The sequence below is a fragment of the Salmo trutta genome, chromosome 10, assembly GCF_901001165.1.
Source record: "Salmo trutta chromosome 10, fSalTru1.1, whole genome shotgun sequence".
Taxonomy (NCBI): domain Eukaryota; kingdom Metazoa; phylum Chordata; class Actinopteri; order Salmoniformes; family Salmonidae; genus Salmo; species Salmo trutta.
The window spans coordinates 5,221,908-5,242,888 of record NC_042966.1 but is presented as its reverse complement, the minus strand read 5'-3'; the positions used below and the strand labels follow the sequence as shown (position 1 = coordinate 5,242,888).

The window sequence follows — 20,981 nt, the reverse complement described above, 5'->3', positions numbered from 1 at the left end:
GATGAGCATTTTCTTGTTTGCTTGTGGCCTTATACAGCTCGTTGAGTGTGGTCTTAGTGACAGCATCGGTTTGCAGTGGTAAATAGACAGCTACGAATAATATAGATGAGAACTCTCTTGGTAGATAGTGTGGTCTACAGCTTATCATGAGATATTCTACCTCAGGCGCGCAATACCTCAAGACTTCTTTAATATTAGACATTGCGCACCATCTGTTATTGACAAATAGACACACACCCATGCCCCTCGTCTTACCAGAAGTAGCTTCTCTGTTCTGCTGATGCATGGAAAATCCCGCAAGCTCTATATTATCCGTGTCGTCATTCAGCCACGACTAGGTGAAACATAAGATATTACAGTTTTGAATGTCCCGTTGGTAGGATAGTCTTGCTCGTATATCATCCATTTGTTTTTCCAATGAATGCACGTTGGCCAATTTAACGGATGGTAATGGAGGTTTACTCACTTGCCTACGAATTCTCAGAAGGCAGCTAGACCTCCGCCGTCTTTTCTTCACTCCCGTTCTCGAGAAAGCAGTATTTCCTTCACGTCGGACTCGTGAAATAAAAATTATTTGTCCAGTCGAGGTGAGTAATCGATGTCCAGAAGTTATTTTCGGTCATAAGAGACGGTAGCAGCAACATTATGTACAATATAATAATAATAATAATATATAATAATATAATAATATAAAAAAACGAACAAAAAGCACAGTTGGTTAGGAACCCGTAAAACGGTAGCTGCACAGCTATTTTCAGGTCTCTCCAGAGATGTTTGATCGGGTTAAAGTCCGGGCTCTGGCTGGGCCACTCAAGGACATTCAGAGACTTGTCCCGAAGCTACTCCTGCATTGTCTTGGCTGTATGCTTAGGGTCATTGTCCTGTTGGAAGGTGAACCTTCGCCCCAGTCTGAGGTCCTAATTGCTCTGGAGCAGGTTGTCATCAAGGATCTCACTGTACTTTGCTCTGTTCATCCTTCCCTCAATCCTGACTAGTCTCCCAATCCCTGCCCCTGAAAAACATCCCCATAGCATGATGCTGCCACCACCATGCTTCACCGTAGGGATGGTATTGGCCAGATGATGAGAAATACCTGTTTTCCTCCAGACGCTTGGCATTTAGGCCAAAGAGTTCAATCTTGGTTTAATCAGACCAGAGAATCTTGTTTCTCATGGTCTGAGAGTCCTTTAGGTGCCTTTTGGCAAATTCCAAGCGGGCTGTCATGTGCCTTTTACTGAGGAGTGGCTTCTGTCTGGCCACTCTACCATAAAGGCCTGATTGGTGGAGTGCTGCAGAGATGCTTGTCCTGGAAGGTTCTCCCATCTCCACAGAGGAACTTTGGAGCTCTCTGAGTGACCATGGGGTTCTTGGTCACCTCCCTGACCAAGGCCCTTCTCCCCCGATTGCTCAGTTTGGCCGGGTGGCCAGCTCTAGGAAGAGTCTTGGTGGTTCCAAACTTAATTTAAGAATGTTGGAGGCCACTGTGTTCTTGGGGATCTTGAATGCAGCAGATATTTATGGGTACCCTTCCCCAGATATGTGCCTTGACACAGTCCTGTCTCGGAGCTCTACGGACAATCCATTTCACCTCATGGCTTGGTTTTTGCTCTGACATGCACTATATAGACAGGTGTGTGCCTTTCAAGATCATGTACAATCAATTTAATTTACCACAGGTGGACTCCAATCAAGTTGTAGAAACATCAAGGATGATCAATGGAAACAGAATGCACCTGAGCTCAATTTTTAGTCTCATAGCAAAGGGTCTGAATACTTACGTAAATAAGGTATATGTTTTTTATTTTTAATACATTTGCAAAAATGTCTAAAAACCTGTTTTCGCTTTGTCATTATGGGGTATTGTGTGTAGATTGATTAGAAAAAATATAGAATTTAATCAATTTTAGAATAAGGCCGTAACATAACAAAATATGGAAAAAGTGAAGGTGTCTGAATAATTTCCGAATGCTCTGTATGCAGTAGCATAAAATGCATTTTTGGACTGACCGTTGTTGTGCTGTGCTCACATCAAACTTCATCATCAAAGTCTGGCATTCTCTGGATTTATGGTGCCTTAAAGACAACTGGGAACTCAGAAAAAAACAAGGTTGAATCATGACATCAGTGATCTTCAGGTTGGAGCTCTAGAAAGAGGCCAGAGTTCCCGACTTGGAATTCCCAGTTGGAGCTTGTTTGTTTTTTGAGTTCCCAGTTGTCTTGAACGCACTTAAGTCTGAGATGTCCCAGTTCCGAGTTTCCAATTGTTTTGAACACAGTAGAAGTCATGCTGGATTGACTGCATGGCCAATGTGCTCTGCCTTTTCTGGCCCATTGTGTTGCGTTTGAATGTTTATCCTTTTAAACTTGAAAAAGAGACCCTTTCAGACAGATGTTTTAAATCCTTAAACCCAGACTTGGACCACACACCCTCTCCACCGAGTAGCAGGCAGGGGAAGCAAAATAGTGATTGCTTTGCAACTCTTGCAACTGATTCCTTCCAAACCACACATTGCTGAATATGCGATTTCCGACTTGTTATGTAATGTTTATGTCCAATGGCTGATGAGCACCGATACGTTTTATCTATCATTTCATCATCTATCATATGACAATGATTGAAAAGGATTTGCCAGTCGATTGTCAACGTGATTCATGATGATGAATACTTGTCTAGCTTGCTAGCTAAGATTCTGAAAGTATGTTGTTGACATGATCAGTCCAATCAACGCTACACTAGATATAAAGTGATTTGTTGTCATATTATCTGTCAATGAACTTGAGCCTTCTTGGGTGGAAACTTCTAATGTAAATCTACGCCAGCACCAAAGGGGGCTTGAACTGCATAGGTCTCCCTGTAGATTCTGTGGTGGCGCAGTGTCCCCATGAATGAAAGAACACTGAGCCAATCACAATGGCTGTTGCGCCTTCTTCACCACACTATCTGTGTGGGTGGACCAGTTCAGTTTGTCATTGATGTGTATACTGAGGAACTTTCCACCTTCTTCAGTGCGGTCCCGTCGATGTGGATAGGGGGGTGCTCCCTCTACTGTTTCCTGAAGTTCATGATCAGCTCCTTTGTTTTGTTGATGTTGGGTGAGAGGTTATTTTACGGGCACCACACTCCCAGTGCCCTCACCTTCTCCATGTAGGCTCGTCATTGTTGGTAATTGTTATAAAAAATACTTATTTAACCTTTATTTAAATAGGCAAATTAGTTATGAACAAATTTATTTACAATGACGGCCTACACCAGCCATACCTGGATGACACTGGGCCAATTGTGCACCGCCCTATGAGACTCCCAATCACGGCCGGTTGTTTTACAGCTTGGATTCAAACCAGGGTGTCTGTACTGATGCCTCTAGCACTGAGATGCAGTGCCTTAGACCACTGCGCCACTGTTGTGTCGTCTGCAAACTTGAAGATTGAGTTGGAGGCGTGCATGGCCATGCAGTCATGGGTGAACAGGGAGTACAGGAGGGGGCTGAGCATGCATCCTTTTGGAGCCCCAGTGTTGAGGGTGTTGTTTCCTACCTTCACCACCTGGGGCGGCCCGTCAGGAAGTCCAGGATCCAGTTGCACAGGGCGGGGTTCAGACCCAGGGCCTCGAGCTTAAACCTGTTTGGGATAGAGCGCGAAAAAAAAAAAAAAAGAATATATTTTTTTTTTAACTTTCATACATTCACAAGTGCAATACACCAAATTAAAGCGTAACTTCTTGTTAATCTAGCCAGCATGTCAGATTTCAAGGACAGCACCCCATCAAACAAACACATGACAATCATAATTCAACCCGCCAGGTGCGACACAAAACTCAATAATAACGATATAATTCATGCCTTACCTTTGAAGATCTTCTTCTGTTGGCACTCCAATATGTCCCATAAACATCATAAATGGTCCTTTTGTTTGATAAATTCCGTTGTTATATCTCCAAAATGTACATTTATTTGGCGCGTTTTATTCAGAAAAACACCGGTTCCAACTCGCGCAACATGACTACAGAATATCTAATAAGTTACCTGTAATTTTGAGCCAAACATTTCAAACAACTTTCCTAATACAACTTTAGGTATTTTTTAATGTAAATAATCGATATAATTTAAGACGGGATAAACTGTGTTCAATACAGGATGAAAACAAAGTGGAGCGAGCTTTCAGGTCGTTTTCGCCAACCACAACAGTACACTAGACTCGACCCTCGTTCTGAACAGCCTTACTTCTTCATTACTCAAAAGAAAAACATCAACCAATTTCTAAAGACTGTTGACATCCAGTGGAAGCGATAGGAACTGCAAGCAAGTGCCTTAGAAATCTAGATCCACATAGAAACCTCATTGAAAACACTGCCACCTCAACAACAACAACAAAAAATCATGGATGGTTTGTCCTCGGGGTTTCGCCTGCCAAATAAATTCTGTTATACTCACAGACATAATTCTAACAGTTTTAGAAACGTTAGAGTGGTCTCTATCCAAATCTACCAATTATATGCATATCCTAGCTTCTGGGCCTGAGTAGCAGGCAGTTTACTTTGGGCACGCTTTTCATCCAAACATCCGAATGCTGCCGCCTATCCTAAAAAGGTTAATGATGAGCTTGGAGGGTACTATGGTGTTGAATGCTCAGCTATAGTCAAGAGGAATAACTTACACAGGTTTTCCTCTTGTCCAGATTGGATAGGGCAGTGTGCAGTGCGATGGCGACTGCATCGTCTGTGGATCTGTTGGGGCGGTAAGCAAATTGAAGTGGGTCTAGGGTGTAAGGTAGAGGTGATATGATCCTTGATTAGTCTCTCAAAGCACTTCATGATGACAGAAGTGAGTGCTATGGGGCGATAGTAATTTAGTTCAATTACCTTTGCTTTCTTGAGTACAGGAACAATGGTGGATATCTTGAAGCATGTGGGGACAACAGACTGGGATAGGGAGAGATTGAATATGTCTGTAAACACTCCAGCCAGCTGGATCCCCATTAGCTGCTGCCAAGGCAGCAGCTACTCTTCCTGGGGTACAGCAAAATTAAGGCAATTTATACAATTTTAAAAACATTACAATACATTCACAGATTTGCCCTCAGGCCCCTACTCCACCACATATCAACAGTACAAAATCCATGTGTACATGTGTGTATAGTGTGTGTATGTTATCGTCTGTGTCTGTTCCTATGTTTGTGATGTTTCACAGTCCCCACTGTTCCATAAGGTGTATTTATGTTTTTTAAATCAACATTTTACTGCTTGCATCAGTTACTTGATGTGGAATAGAGTTCCATGTAGTCATGGCTCTATGTTGTACTGTGCACCTCCCATAGTCTGTTCTGGACAAGCTGTTGTTTGTATGCCGCTGGGACCAACTCGTAAGCCCGAAGAATAGCAGCTTCAACAGTGTCATAATCTGAACTCTAAAGCGGCGTACACTTTCTAAGCCTTTAACACAAGAACTGTTTGGAGGAGCAGTGACCAAATATGCCATTTTAGGGATGTGGTAATCTGCTCAAACAGAGTAAAATATACATCAACCTGCTTTTCGTTGAAAGGCAGTACAAGTCGGCTGTTCCAAGCAAAATCAAACTCTGTTGAGGGTGCAGGATGGCCTGAATGGATTCGGAATGCTTCCAGATCTATCTCCCTTTGTCGCGCTTCCAGCTCCAGCTCTTTTAATCAAATAAAATTGTATTCATCACATGCGCCTAATACAACAGGTGTAGACCTTACCGTGAAATGCTTACATACATGCCCTTTACCAACATCTTAAAATGCAGTTATTAAAACAAATAATTAAATAGCGGCAATATAATAACAATAACGAGGCTATATACAGGGGGTACCGGTACAGAGACAATGTGCAGTGTACAGACTCAGACAGGTAAAATGTCAGTGAAGACACTTGCCAGTTGGTCAGCGCATGCTCGGAGTACAAGTCCTGGTAATTCATCTGGCCCTGTGGACTTGTAAATGTTGACCTGTTTAAAGGTCTTACTCACATCAGCTACGGAGAGCGTGATCACAGCTGTCCAGAACAGCTGATGCTCTCATGCATGCTTCAATGTTACTTGCCTCGAAGCGAGCATAGAAGTAATTTAGCTCATCTGTTAGACTAGTGTCACTGGGCAGTCTGTAATAGTTTGCAAGCCCTGCCACATCCGACAAGCGTCAGAGCTGGTGTAGTACAATTCAATCTTAGTCGGCAGGTAGCCTAGTGGTTAGAGCATTGGACTAGTAATCGAAAGGTTGGTAGATCGAATCCCTGAGCTGACAAGGTAAAAATCTGTTGTTCTGCTCCTGAACAAGGCAGTTAACCCACTGTTCCTAGGCTGTCATTACAAATAAGAATTTGTTCTTAACTGACTTGCCTAGTAAAATAAATAAAATAGTCCTGTATTGATGGTTTGTCGGAGGGCATAGCGGGATTTCTTATAAGCTTCTGGGTTAGAGTCCCCCTCCTTGAAAGCGGCAGCTCTACCCTTTAGCTCGATGCGGATGTTGCCTGTAATCATTGTCTTCTGGTTGGGGTTTGTATGTATGGTCACTGTGGGGACAACGTCATCGATACACTTATTGATGAAGCCAGTGATTGATGTGGTGTTATACTCCTCAATGCCATCGGAAGAATCCCAGGAACATATTCCAGTCTGTGCTAGCAAAACAGTCCTGTATTTTAGCATCTGCTTCATCTGACCACTTTTTTATAGACCGAGTCAATGGGGATTCTTGCCTTCATTTTTGTTTGCAAGCAGGAATCAGGAGGATAGAATTATGGTCAGATTTGTCAAATGGAGGGCGAGGGAGAGCTTTGTATGTGTCTCTGTGTGTGGAGTAAAGGTGGTCTAGAGTTTTTTTCCCTCTGGTTGCACATTTAACATGCTGGTAGAAATTTGGTAAAACGGATGAGTTATCCGGCAATAAAGTCCCCGGCCACTAGGAGCACCGCCTCTGGATGAGCTTTTCTGTTTACTTATGGCCGTATACAGCTCAATGACTGCAGTCTTAGTGCCAACATTGGTTTGTGGTGGCATGTAGACAGCTACAAAAAATACAGATAAACTTTCTTGGTAAATAGTGTGGTCTACAGCTTATCATGAGATACTCTACCTCAGGCGAGCAAAACCTTGAGACTTCCTTAGATTTCGTGCACCAGCTGTTGTTTACAAATATACACAGACCGCCACCCCTTGTCTTACCAGAGGCTGCTGTTCTATCCTGCCGAAAAAGCTTAAAATCTACCAGCTGTATGTTATTCAGGTCGTCGTTCAGCCACGACTCGGTGAAACATACAATATTACAGTTTTTAATGTCCCGTTGGTAGGATATTTTATTACTGATTGATTGTACATTGGCTAATAGGACCGATGGTTAGGTAGATTACCCTCTCGGCGACGGATCCTAACAAGGCACCCGGGTCTTTGTCCACGAGACCCGTCTCTTTGTGTACAGTTCAATAAAAAATGAAAAGCTAAAATGTCAATTCATATTCAACCCATTTTGTTATGGCAAGCCTAAATAAGTTCAGGAGTAAAAATGTGCTTCACAAGTCACATATTAAGTTGCATGGACTCTGTGTGCATAGTTTTTAATATGATTTCTGAATGACTACCTCGTCTCTGTACCCCACACATACAATTATTTGGAAGGTCCCTCAGTCAGTCAAGCAGTGCATTTCAAACACAGATTCAATCACAAAGACCAGGGAGGTTTTTCAGTCCCTTGCAAAGGGCACCTATTGGTAAAAAAAGCAGACATTGAATATCCCTTTGAATACGGTCAAGTTAGTAATTACACTTTGGATGGTGTATCAATACACCCAGTCACTACAAAGATACAGGTGTCCTTCCTAACTCAGTTGCCGGAAAGGAAGGAAACCACTCAGGGATTTCACCATGAGGCCAATGGGGACTTTAAAACAGCTACAGAGTTTGTGTGATAGGAGAAAACTGTGTATGTATCATCAACATTGTAGTTAGTCCACAATACTAACCTAAATGGCAGAGTGAAAAGAAGGAAGCCTGTACAGAATACAAATATTCCAAAACATGTATCCTGTTTGCAGCAAGGTAATACTGCAAAAATGTGGTAAAGCAATTAACTTTTTGTCCTAAATACAAAGTGATATGTTTGGGGTAAATCTAATACATTACTGAGAACCACACTCCATATTTTCAAGCATAGTGGTAGCTGTATCATGTTATGAGTATGCTTGTAATAATTAAGGACTGGGGAGTTTTTCAGTATAACAAAATTGATTGGAGCTAAGCAAAATTCTAGAGGAAAACCTGGTTCAGTCTGCTTTCCACTGGACACTGGGAGATGAATTCACCTTTCAGCAGGACAATAACCTAAAACGCAAGGCCAAATCTACCCTGGAGTTGCTTCCCTAGAAGACAGTGAATGTTCCTGGGTGGCCGAGTTACAGCTTTGCCTTAAATGTACATGAAAATCTATGGAAAGACCTGAAAATGGTTGTCTAGCAATGATCAACAACCAATTTGACAGAGCTTGAATAATCTCTTAAAAGACTTCCACAGAAAGACTTCCAGCTGTAATCGATGCTAAAGGTGCTTCTACAAAGATTTCACTCAGGGGTGTGATATGTTTCTGTATTTCATTTTCAATACATTTGCAAACATTTCTAAAAACATGTTTCACTTTGTCATTATGGGGTATTGTGTCTAGATGGGTGATAGAAAAAATCAATTTAATCCATTTTGAAATCAGGCTGTAACACAACATGTGGAATAAGTCAAGGGGTATGATACTTTCTGAAGGCACTCTAAATTGGTTTTTTAACAATACTATTGTGAATTACAGCACACAGTTCACAAAACCCTCTAAATGATGCAGTGTACAAAACACACACACACACACACACCAGGAAATGTTCAACCTCCTGATTCTCAATCTCCTCCCTCATCCGTCTATCTCTCTGTTATCCACAACAATCCCAACAGATTGAGTACAAGAAGAACTCCAAGGCGAACCAGTCCCAGTTCAGCTTGTCCATGGACATGGTCAACCTGAGCCATGCTAAAAAAGCCCAGGCCCTTGCCAGTGACCTGGACTACAGGACGAAGCTCCACCACTACACCATCCTATCCGACGACATCCAAGTACAGCAGGCCAAAAAGGCCTATAACCTGCAGAGCGAGGTGAGGCAGAGAGGGGTGGGCCATGGGCGGCACTGGTGGGGATGAAGGGTTCTATGTGTGTTTAATAGACTAAAATGAACAGCTTATCTTATCATGCAGATAATAGAATTTGAGTGCCAATGTTTAAAGGGGTAATAATCAGAAAGCATTGGTCTTATAATTGAACAGTCATAAGGTATGTTTGGATTGACTTGAGATCTTCAGGGTTGAGGTTAGGTGAGAGGGTCGGGAGAGCAAAGGGAAGGTGAAGAGGGATTTAGGAAAATATCTATATAGGTGTTATTCAAGTTAGTGTTTACTATCAAATATGAATGAATTGTGAACCCTCTCTTTTTCGCTCTCACACTCTTTGCCTGTCCCCCTCTTTCTTTCTCTCTCTCTCTCTCTCTCTCTCTCTCTCTCTCACTCTCCCCTCAGAATCAATACCGTTCAGATCTGACCTGGATGAAGGGAGTTGGCTGGGAGGCTGATGGATGTCTGAATGTGACCCAAGCCAAGAAGGCTGGAGAGCTTCTCAGTGATGTCAGTATAATAGGGTAGAGCGTGTATGTGTGTGTGTGTGTATTATTGTATTTTTTATTTGTTTCTTTAGTGTTGACTCCTCACTTTGTTTCCTCTCACAGAAAAAGTACCGTCAGAAAGTGGACAACGTCAAGTTCACCCAGGTGGCCGATACTCCCTCTATCAAACACGCCAAGAAGAGCCAGGAACTGCAGAGCAAGGTGAGGTTGGCTGTTCATTTGCTATAACCCTGTCCTGTTCTTTTCTTCTGGCTGTATTCAGTCGGCTTGTGTTTGATTGGCTATTTCTCCCGTCAGCTAACGTATAAGGCGGGCAATGAGCGGATGATGCACCAGTACACCATGGATAAAGATGAGCCACTCTTCAGGCAGGCCAAAGCCAATGCAGACCTCCTCAGTGGGGTAAGGACTCTGGCAGACTACATACTATTAGTCATTTAGCAGACGCTCTTATCCAGAGCGACTTACAGTAGTGAATGCATACAGTTCATTTCATACTTTTTTCCCCCCGTACTTGTCCCCCGTGGGAATTGAACCCACAACCCTGGCGTTGCAAACACCATGCTCTACCAACTGAGCCACATGAGTTCATTGTAGTATACTGTAAATAAACGGTATCCTTTCAGTTGAGCGTACTAGTGCTTTGCCTGTCTACCGGAAGTTGATGCTGTTGCTATGCAACGTCTTAATAGCTTGTTACTAGCTAGACATTTTACAATTTTGGGTGTGTTTGTAAATTCAATCTGGAGTGCCAGAGTGTGTTCAGAGTGCGCTCTAGGTGTTTGTAAATCCAAAGCGTTGTCAGATTGTCCATTGTAAATTCTGAACGTTTTGCTCTCAGAGCACATCACTGGACGCTCTGGCCGAGGAGTACGGCAGTCAAGCACCCAAGCTAATGTTGGCTAGCTTGCTTGCTATTTCCAGACACAAATGAGACAACACCTCACTCTGACCATTTTACTCACCCTAGCAGAGCTGGCTAGGCTGTTTTAATGTTATCCAGAGCGTTGGTGACTAACTGTGCTGCTGGCAACGATTGAATTATTCTCTTTTTTGCTGACACCGGCCATATATTCAAAGGTGTTGAGCGTTCATAAATTCATCAGTTATTCTGCACTCTGGCTCACTCAGACGAGAGTACTCTGAAATCGGAGTAGATAGACAGAATTAACAATGTCCATTGAGAATGACTATACCACTTAGCTAAGAATGACATGAATAATCAAGTCAATAAACGTTGGGTAGTTAGATTATAGTTAATATACTGCCTGGCAAGTTAACTGTATTAGTAGCAAACTAACGTTAGATAACTAGCTAACATACCGGTACATACTGCTGTTTTTGGATGCCAGGAAGATTAGCTTACGTTACGGCGTTAGCTAATGGGGATCCTGATATAAATGAACATACTGCTGTAATGCTATGCGGTTCGTAAGGATAGCGTAGCTAACAAATTTTCAGCCAACATATAACGTAACGTAACTTATTTGGAAAGTTAATACATTGCTCAAAATATTCTTAACATTTGTCGTAATTAGTTAAAGCAATGAATTTGTATCCACTCTCGTCGGACTTTGGCTGCATCATTTCCCCCATTTTCTTCAAATCTGAAAACGTTGTGAAGCCATGCCCATTTTCAGAAGAATTGCATTATGGGCCCTAAAAGCACGGAAATAGTGTCCACTGCTTGTATTCTTCGTATTTTGGTGAATTTAGTACGACATCCGGGAACATTTGGCATATTAACTGTACCATACTATGAACAATAAGCATATAATATACTCAATTTACGTCAAACAGTGTGGTTAGTATGAGTATTCAAACACAGCTCTGGGCAATTTACAATTCCTGTCTGTCTTTTAACATGTTCCATCATTCGATCTTGTTTTCATTTCAGAAAGTGTATAAGAGTAGCTGGGAGCAACAGCGAGAGAAGGGCTTTGAGTTGCGCATGGACTCCTTGTCCATCCTCACAGCTAAGGCTAAGAGAGACCTGGCCAGTAATGTGAGTTACCCCCTTATTAATGTATTCGTTAACCTTTATTTGACCAGGTACCAGGCATAGCACTATGCTAAGTATCTCTGTGACTCACAGAAATGCATTGATACAAGAACAGCAACAACATAATCACAAATGCTAATTTTAAGTAGGATGTGGTTGGTCAAAATTCAAATCAGAAAGGGTATAGTAGGCAGGGATTAGTCCCAGAAGTTAGTGTTAGGGATGGGGCTAAATGTCATTTTCAAGGATCTCTTCTAGCTGCCACTAATGACAAATTTCTGACCGGCCAGGTAAAATACAAGGAGAAGTACGAGCAGACTAAGGGGAAGATGATTGGGGTGAAGACGGTCACTGACGACTCTCAGATGGCGCACTCGGCTCTGGCCACCCGGTTGCAGAGTGATCGCCATTACAGAAAGGAGTACGAGGACACTAAGACCAAGCATAGTGCCTCTTTGGACATGCTGACCCTGACCCACGCCAAGAAGGCCCAGGATCTGGCAACTGAGACCAACTACAGGACCTTCCTGCACAAGTACACAACCCTGCCCGGCGACATGAAGGTGGCCTGGGCCAAGAAGGCCTACGGACTACTGAGTGATGTAAGTTTTACCTGCCGGAACTACATTTCCCAGCATTCTCAGTCGCGTAAGTCTAAGGCGATAGGCTGCATTCAAAGCAAATCGGAGTAATAGTAAATATAAACCCCGACTTGGAAAAAACACTCACGCCAGCTTCCAAGTCGTAAATACAAGTTGGAAACTCTCTGGTCCCTGACTTTCCCAAAATGCTGAACGCTGACATAACCTATTACCACAGAAATGACTTTGATGACAGCATTTTTTGGCAGTTAAATATAACAAAACATTTTTTTTTTAACACCATCATTTGATTGCGAGCCGCGTGATAGCTGTACTTTTATATTATGTTTGCTGTAGCTAGTTAGCTTTCTAAACGAGTTTGAAACAAGTGAAAGCTCCCAGGTTGTGGCTCCAAGTTGACAATCGTTCCTCTGATTACTCCGATAGGGCATGAATGCAGCATCAGAACAACTAAAGCACCAGGAATGTCTGCCGGCATTTCTCTCTTTTACCCTAAATACAGATATCATTATATCATAGATGTTGAAGGTTATTGCATATGGACATTTTACAGATAGAATGCACCTTTAATGGAATTGTATTTGATGTATTAATTAACTTGTCATGTGTTTAACCAGGCAAGTCAGTTAAGAACAAATGAGTATTTAAAATGACGAACTGGCATGATAGCTGTTCCTTGTTTGTGTCTTCAGAAACAGTACAGGTCTGATCGGAACTGGATGAAGGGCGTGGGCTGGGGGGCAGCAGATTTCCTGGATGTGAAACAAGCAAAGAAGGCTGGCGAGCTCGTTAGCGAGGTAACATTTCAATCCTTAACCTAGAAAACAATGCTCAATCTTAGGTCAATGAGGTCTTTGTTTAGAGCTGGAAGTACAAAGTTGCACCAAACTTAAACACTTGATATAGAGGACATACTGTATGACTGGGTTAAGAATCACATACTTTCATACTTAAGTCGACTATATATGACGCTAAGTATATAGTTGAAGTCGGAAGTTTACATACACTTAGGTTGGAGTCATTAAAACTCGTTTTTCAACAACTACACAAATTTCTTGTTAACAAACTATAGTTTTGGCAAGTTGGTTATTTTAGTTTTCAAAAAAGAGGACATGTCCGGGAAAAAGAGGACGTATGGTCACCCTTGTATCAGCTGTCTCATTTGGAGTGTTTTTAACTTTGACTAATTTACTTTGCACGCCACCATTCTTCCAATCAAAATACTGACTAAGCAGAGGGAATATTTTCACAGCACCGTGATTGCTCCCATCAGTAGAAACACCACAGTAAGGTATGTCTTCTAGTGCTTTCTGAGCTATGTTGACAGAATGTGGTGCTATCACAGCGTTAACAATTGCTTCGGTCTTAGTACGAGCGCTTGAACATTTTCGCGCAGGAATCAGGGAAAGCCTTTTTTAACAAGGCAGACGGGCAGTCCATTGATCTGTAGCTATTGTGATGCTTCGTGTTGTGGAATGCAAAAACTCCCTCCGCAGCAGTAACAGCATCTTCTGTTTTACCTGCTCTCACAAAATAGTCAGTTAATTTACCTGACGAACTCTCTCCTTTAGCTGCAATTTTGTGTTTTGCGGAGCTTATGTGGGCTTCTAGGTCGCTAGCACCTTTATTTGACACTGACACGTACGTGCCAGCTTTGCAGGTCATGCATTCTGCTTCACACGGATCCCGACCAAGACGAAAACACGGGAATTCTCTGTAAATCGTTTGGGCATTTTTACGCTGTTCTGGAGCCATGTGCCACTGTTGACAAGCAAGCTGCTTCTCTGTCTCTTGGCTGTTGCCATGGTGAGGGTAATGATTGAGATGCAGTTTGACCAATGTTTGCGTAGGCCTACATGACACACCAATGGTGGCGTGTGAGAAGGCGGGACCTAAAGAGAAAGGACAAAGCAACGCAAAACCCCAAAAACGCACACAATGAATGGCGACTGTAGAAAGCAAAAGCAGAATCCCGGACATTTTGGGCGATTTAGAAATCCCGGCCCGACGCATTTTTTAGGTCCAAAAAGAGGACATGTCCGGGAAAAAGAGGACATATGGTCACCCTAGTTATCTACTTTGTGCATGACACAAGTAATTTTTCCAACAATTGTTTACAGTCAGATTATTTCACTTATAATTCACTGTATCACAATTCCAGTGGGTCAGAAGTTTACATTCACTAAGTTGACTGTGCCTTTAAACAGCTTAGAAAATTCCAGAAACTGGTCATGGCTTTAGAAGCTTCTGATAGGATAATTGACATCATTTGAGTCAATTGGAGGTGTACCTGTGGATGTATTTCATGGCCTACCTTCAAACTCAGTGCCTTTTTGCTTGACATCATGTGAAAATCAAACGTTGTTGTCGAGGGGAACTGTTGGGGGATCTTGGATGGTTGGGAGCTTGGGCCAGTGGCCAAGAGTTCGCTGGTTCGGGTCCCCGATTCAACTGGGTGAGGGATCTGTCTTTGTGACCTTGGATGGGGCACTTGACCCTGGATGCTCCTGTCGGACGCTCTGGATGTGTCTGCTAGATGGAATGTAAATGTTGAGTGGCTTCACTGCAGGTAGATTGAATGAATGTTTTTTTTTAATGTAATAAAAACAATTTGGTTGTAATCACCTCATCACCTCTTGAAGAGCATGGTCAGACCTCCACATTTCTGATTATTGTATGTAAAACAATTGTGCACATTTAGCTCTATGATCAGAGTTATACAGCAATTAAATAACTGCATGCTTTTCATGATCAGTAAACATTAATTCATCATGTCATTTCAGATATGTAGGGTAGCCTCACAATGTCGCTCAATATTAGCCACCATTAATTGGATATTTGAGCGATATAAAATAAAAGTGAATGCTACCTGACAAGTATGAGTGGTTTATTTTTGCATCTATTGTGGGCTCTGCCTGTCAAGTAGCAGAAGCGAGCATTTGCCTGTTTACTTCCCAAGCTACTGGCAGAAACTTTGTCCATAGTGGTAAGTACTGTAGACCTAATGTACATTTTCGCCAACCAATGTAGGCCTACCTAGTGAAGTTAGCTCACATTATCCCCTTTTCAACATTGTTTTTAAGAGTGTTTAATTACGATTGCTGCTGACACATGATATAGGCTACATTGATTGACGAACCAGGTGAAATTGGCTAGCTAGCTAATAACAGATCATGTCAATATGGCTAGTAAACAAGCAAACTTTCAGGGGATAAACTAAATGACTATATCCAAATATTATTTGATTTCATTGCCATCTATAGTGGTGAAAACAGTAGTCCAACTTGCTGATGTCAACCTCGTTCCAAAATGCTGATCTCTGATGAAGCAAAGCTAAATGATGTTGTTTGCTTAGTACATGCCAAATGGATAGATACCTTCACGTATCTGAAATGACATTATCATTGATGTTTACTGATCATGAAAAGTTACTTACTGTATAACTCTCATGGAGCTAAATTATGTTGTTTGCTTAGTACATGCCAAATGGATAGGTACCTTCACGTATCTGAAATGACATTATCATTGATGTTTACTGATCATGAAAAGTGACTTACTGTATAACTCTCATGGAGCTAAATGTGTGCAATTGTTTTGTATTGAATAATCGGAAATGTGTAGTTCTGACTATGCTAAATAGGTGATTATACTGTATTAAAACCAAATAGTTAACATTTAACTATCCCTTAAAAACTGCACATAGTTGCAAATGGTTTTAGGGGTGCGGGGGTCTCCTTGCCCAAAAGCAGCCAAATCGAACGTATTGTGAAGTTTTATTGAAAAACAGCTATAGCATAGCTGTCTACATATCATAACGTCTTTGTATTGCTCTGTCCACAAAGCTGCCTCTTTCTCACGGCACCTCTTCCTTCTTGACCTCAATCCAACAGTGACATGATATGTGAAAGCAATATGATTGACCCATCTCATTATTTTAGCTAGCAGTGATCCTTAATTTCTGTCAATCTCTGTAGGGGTGATTTTTAATATGTTGATCATCAGAAGTACTCTATTCATAACCATCTTTATTATAATTTCCTTAACAACAACACCCTAGTCATGATTATACATGGATCTATTTCAGCTCCAGAACAGTCTAAAATAGATTGACATTAACTGGGGATAGAATTATTTTTGACCCAGCCTACCTCTTATTTGCTTTAACGTCTTTTATTTTATTGTTTTACTGTAAAGTGTTTAAATTAAGTGCATTTTTAATACAGTTAGATTTTATTTCATTTACTCTTCATTTCACATACTGTGCTTTATCTGTGGTGTTTTCCAGAAAAAGTACCGTCAACATGTCAGCGATCTGAAGTTCACCAGCGTGGAGGACACTCCCGAGATGGTCCAGGCCAAACTCAGCAACAAACTGGCCCTAGACGTAAGCCCACCAGTCATCTATACATAGCGGCTAAAAAGGGACACTACTTAAACTCTGGGAGGTTGCTTTGGACCTGATAACACGTGCACTAACTCCGTCTATTAAGGTAAAAAATATAAATAAATGACATACCATTCATAACCTACAGCGATTTCCTTTTTGGAATCGAACTCAAATCTTACTGCTGGCAATGCCATAAGCATGCATCCCCCCTCTTCCCACAGGCTATTTATCATGCATTATGAATATAATCAATGAGGTCAAGCTCAGCAAAAATGTAAAAAATGTGGTCATCTTAAGGCAATGCATTTGTTTATCCATTGAAATGACATCACTTACCTTGTACTCGTTCTGCTTAGGTGCGGTTGCTTAATTTCATTATTTTACAATGGGGAAAACAGTTGGAATTTCTCGCCTGTCTGTTATTTCTTTTTAAACAAACTCAATAACATCTTCGGTCGTCCTGGGAAAGACACGTCGTTAAAAGATTTGTAAACAACTGCTTGCAGTTCTGAGCCAAATGTGATACCAAGGAGATCCTGAGGGAAATCGATGAGTACCAACAGCTTTATGCTATGGAGGAACAACATACTCCATCGTGGAAAGATCCGGCTACCTCACAAAATAACTCTAACCCTACAAAAATAGAAATGCAGATTAATCTACAGACACTGACGATTTACTTACCTTTTGAAGTAGAGGCGAGTGTTCTTGCTGGAATCCATGCAACACTTGAAAAGTTGTGTGAGGAGGTATCAGGGCTGAGGGGGAGTTTGGAGTTTAGCCAGAGTGAAATTCTCACGTTCCAAGGAGAGAACATGGCACTCACAGCCAAGGTAAAACCCCTCGATTCCAACATGGATTGTCTACTCAGGGAAAACAGGGTGATGAGGGAGTCACTACTAGACATACAAACCCGAAGCATGCGTGAAAATCTAATATTTTGGGGGGATTCCTGAGGACGCATCAAATAATCCAGAGGGGGCGATCAGAGTTCGTGTAAATCCACCTTGAAGCTTCATATAGAGACTGTAAACAAGGTGGCTCAGTGCGACAAGACCAACGCAAAATTTGAACACAACCAACAAAAGGAGCTGATCTAAAGCAGGGGAAGCGAGCTTAAAGGGACCAAATTCATTACCAATTTCCCCGGGAGATAAACGAACGTCGCAAGAGGCAGTATCCTGTACAGAGGGAGAGTACCTTTCTCGTTGTGGACAAACTCTTTATAGATGGACAGCTATTCCGGGACAGCTCCATAACACCATGGCTGTACTAAATTCTACAGGGACTTCAGGTTACGAAAAAAAATTGGAACTGTACAAATATTTCAACACTATGAACTTTATCAGCACACACACTCAATTACATACACGCTTACACATACGAACACTCGATCGCTCTGTCTTTATTGTGAAACTTTTCTAAAATGTAATTTGTTTTTGTCAGTCTACATGTTGATATATGTTTAACAAGCAATGGGAAGATATCAGAACAGGGACGTTGGGGAATAATAACATATTGTATGGGATACATTTGTACTGCAGTGAAACAATCTCTAGTAATGCAAGGTTTCTTTCATAGTCACTTGAAACGTCAATTGCTATGGAAGTGCTGGGATGTGTTTTTCTCTGAAAATGTTGTTAAATGTAATTATGATGCATCTGTGATGGTGATACGATATGGATTCAAATTATCATCCTGAATATTAAGGCTATACTCTTCATGTTAAACGCATACACTCAACAATGCAAATTGTCTGGGTTATTCTTTATTTGGACATCACACGTTATAGCCTTACTCATATTCAGACATACACACTCTCGCTAAATCACATCCAATATCATACACATAAACCTACTGTAATGAACACGATGGGAGACAGAGAGCTGGTTTCAAGCGCAGGGCGCAGCAGGTGTTTGTAAAGGTTTAAAAAAAAATAAAGGAGAGCCACACACTCTAGGAGCTCAGATGCAAAGATATTTATGTCCAACGTTTCGACAGCCAAGCTGTCTTCATCAGGGTATAATGACAAACACTGCGGTATCATTTATATAGTGTCAAAAGACACACACAGGTGTCTGTAATCATGGCCAGGTGTGGCCTGATATCATTGGTTAATTCTCATGTATTAAAACAGCATACAAAAAACATAAATGGATAGCGTACGATTATAGATACAATTTGGCTACATAAGCCTACAAACATTTACAATAGCAAAATCACAATAATGGCTTCAGATCAAAGTCTACGTTGAGACTGAAGGGAGCAAGGGTCTTTAAATGAAAGATCCAGGTAGCCTCTCGTTTTAACAATAAATTGTCGAGGTCACCCCCTCTCCTAGGGAGGGTGACATGTTCGATGCCAATATAACGTAGAGACGAAATCGAGTGGTTGCTTCCAAAAAGTGGGCCCCAACTGGGTAAGTCGAGTTTTTGCACCTAATGGTGCTCCAATGCTCCGAGATACAAACTTTTAATTCACACTTTTATTTAGGATTTTATTGAAATGGATAACACGATTGAAGAGAAACGCACAGCTCTGCAATGAGCTGTTAATGATGATGGCATATTCAATGAACTGATGAAAACTAACCAAGCACTCCAGGACAAGTTGTCTACAGAAATAAAGGAACTTAAAATCAAGAAATTCAACCAAGACAAAAAGACAAGGCCGAGGACAAAGTCTACTTCTGGAGAAACCCTGACAAGAGGTCTTGCTTCTATTTTAGCCCTTGGCATTGCAGACGCTCGTTGGCGCGCGCAATAATTGAATAACGTGGATTTCTAAATTTATTTTGCGACGCTTGCACACGCGACGTGTCCGGTCTGGTCAGCATGTAACCAAAAGCAGGTCTTAGCAGTAACACGGTTAGTAATGGCATTGATTTTGAGAGCGGAAGCGCAGCCTATCCAGCCATGACGCACAATGCTCATGGAACAACAGATGGGCTGGTGAAACTTGTATCTATAATTAGAAACATAAAAAAACAAATGTTTTTTTCCCAGTTTGTTTCATTCTTTTCAAAGCCAAATGTATCATTCGTTGTAGGACTGTACAATAGTTTTGTGATCACAACAAGGTTGACCTGTGTTTTTCAGAGGCTGTACAGGGAAAAGGGGGAACATATCAAGCACAACTACACACTCTCCGGAGATCTGCCTGAACACGTGCAGGCCAAGCTCAATGCCATGAACATCAGTGAGGTCAGTACCCTAGACACACACACACTCCTGCAAAGATGAATAACGAATAGAGCACTGCCTATTGATTCATTAATTTACCCGTTCTCTCACTTGGTTTTGCAGAGAAATCAAGCAAATGTGGGTCGTTTTTTTCTAATTACCTATCGTTGGATCCATTTGTGCCGGTAGTTTACGGACTGAATGTTTTGTGTTGGCAGACCCGCTATAAGGAGTCGTGGACTAAAATCAGAGATGGTGGCTACAAGCTCCGTTTGGATGCCATTCCCTTCCAGTCAGCCAAAGCATCTGGGAACATACTTAGTGATGTGAGTTTGATTTTACGTCATATATGTGTGTGTGTGTGTGTGTGTGTGTGTGTGTGTGTGTTATTATACTGCATATAAAGAAAGACCATGAAAACTGTCAACACATTTTTTCATTAATAAATGCTATATATATTTTCCAGTGCATTCGGAAAGTTCACTTTTTCCACATTTTGTTACTTTACAGCCTTATTCTAAAATTGATTAAATACATGTTTTCTCTCATCAATCTACACACAACACCCCATATCGATAAAGTGAAAACAGGTTACTTATTTGCATAAGTATTCAGACCTTTTGCTATGAGACTCGAAATGGAACTTTTGCCATGAGACTTCAACTTGATTGGAGTCCACCTGAGGTAAATTCAATTGATTGGACATGATTTGGAAAGGCACACACCTGTCTATAAGTTCCAACAGTTGATAGTGCATGTTAGAGAATAAAACAAGATAGAATGAATTGTCCGGAGAGCCCCGAGACAGGATTGTGTGGAGGCACAGATTTGGGGAAGGGTACCAAAAAACTTCTGCAGCATTGAAGGTCCCCAAGAACACAGTGGCCTCCATCGTTCTTAAATGGAAGACGTTTGGAACCACCAAGACTCTTCCTAGAGCTGGCCACCCAGCAAAACTGAGCAATCGGGGGAGAAGGGCCTTGGTCAGGGAGGTGACCAAGAACCCGATGGTCATTCTGACAGAGTTCCTCTGTGGAGATGGGAGAACCTTCCAGCAGGACAACCATCTCTGCAGCACTCCACCAAATCAGGCCTTTATGGTAGAGTGGTTAGGACCTCAGACTGGGGCGAAGGTTCACCTTC

The 20,981-nt window shown here is 41.7% G+C and overlaps 1 protein-coding gene across 5 annotated transcripts in view; it reads left to right on the top strand.

Moving 5' to 3' along the window:
- The window catches only part of nrap (nebulin-related anchoring protein), a 114,853-nt gene that overhangs the window by 47,268 nt on the left and 46,604 nt on the right, over positions 1-20,981 (top strand). For all 5 annotated transcript variants that reach the window (XM_029764175.1, XM_029764174.1, XM_029764176.1 and 2 more), the window contains 10 exons: positions 8,947-9,144; positions 9,562-9,666; positions 9,768-9,866; positions 9,963-10,067; positions 11,563-11,670; positions 11,958-12,269; positions 12,962-13,066; positions 16,555-16,653; positions 19,755-19,859; positions 20,057-20,164. In XM_029764175.1, coding sequence (XP_029620035.1) covers positions 8,947-9,144; positions 9,562-9,666; positions 9,768-9,866; positions 9,963-10,067; positions 11,563-11,670; positions 11,958-12,269; positions 12,962-13,066; positions 16,555-16,653; positions 19,755-19,859; positions 20,057-20,164 — 1,344 coding nt within the window. The remainder of the gene's footprint in view (positions 1-8,946; positions 9,145-9,561; positions 9,667-9,767; positions 9,867-9,962; positions 10,068-11,562; positions 11,671-11,957; positions 12,270-12,961; positions 13,067-16,554; positions 16,654-19,754; positions 19,860-20,056; positions 20,165-20,981) is intronic.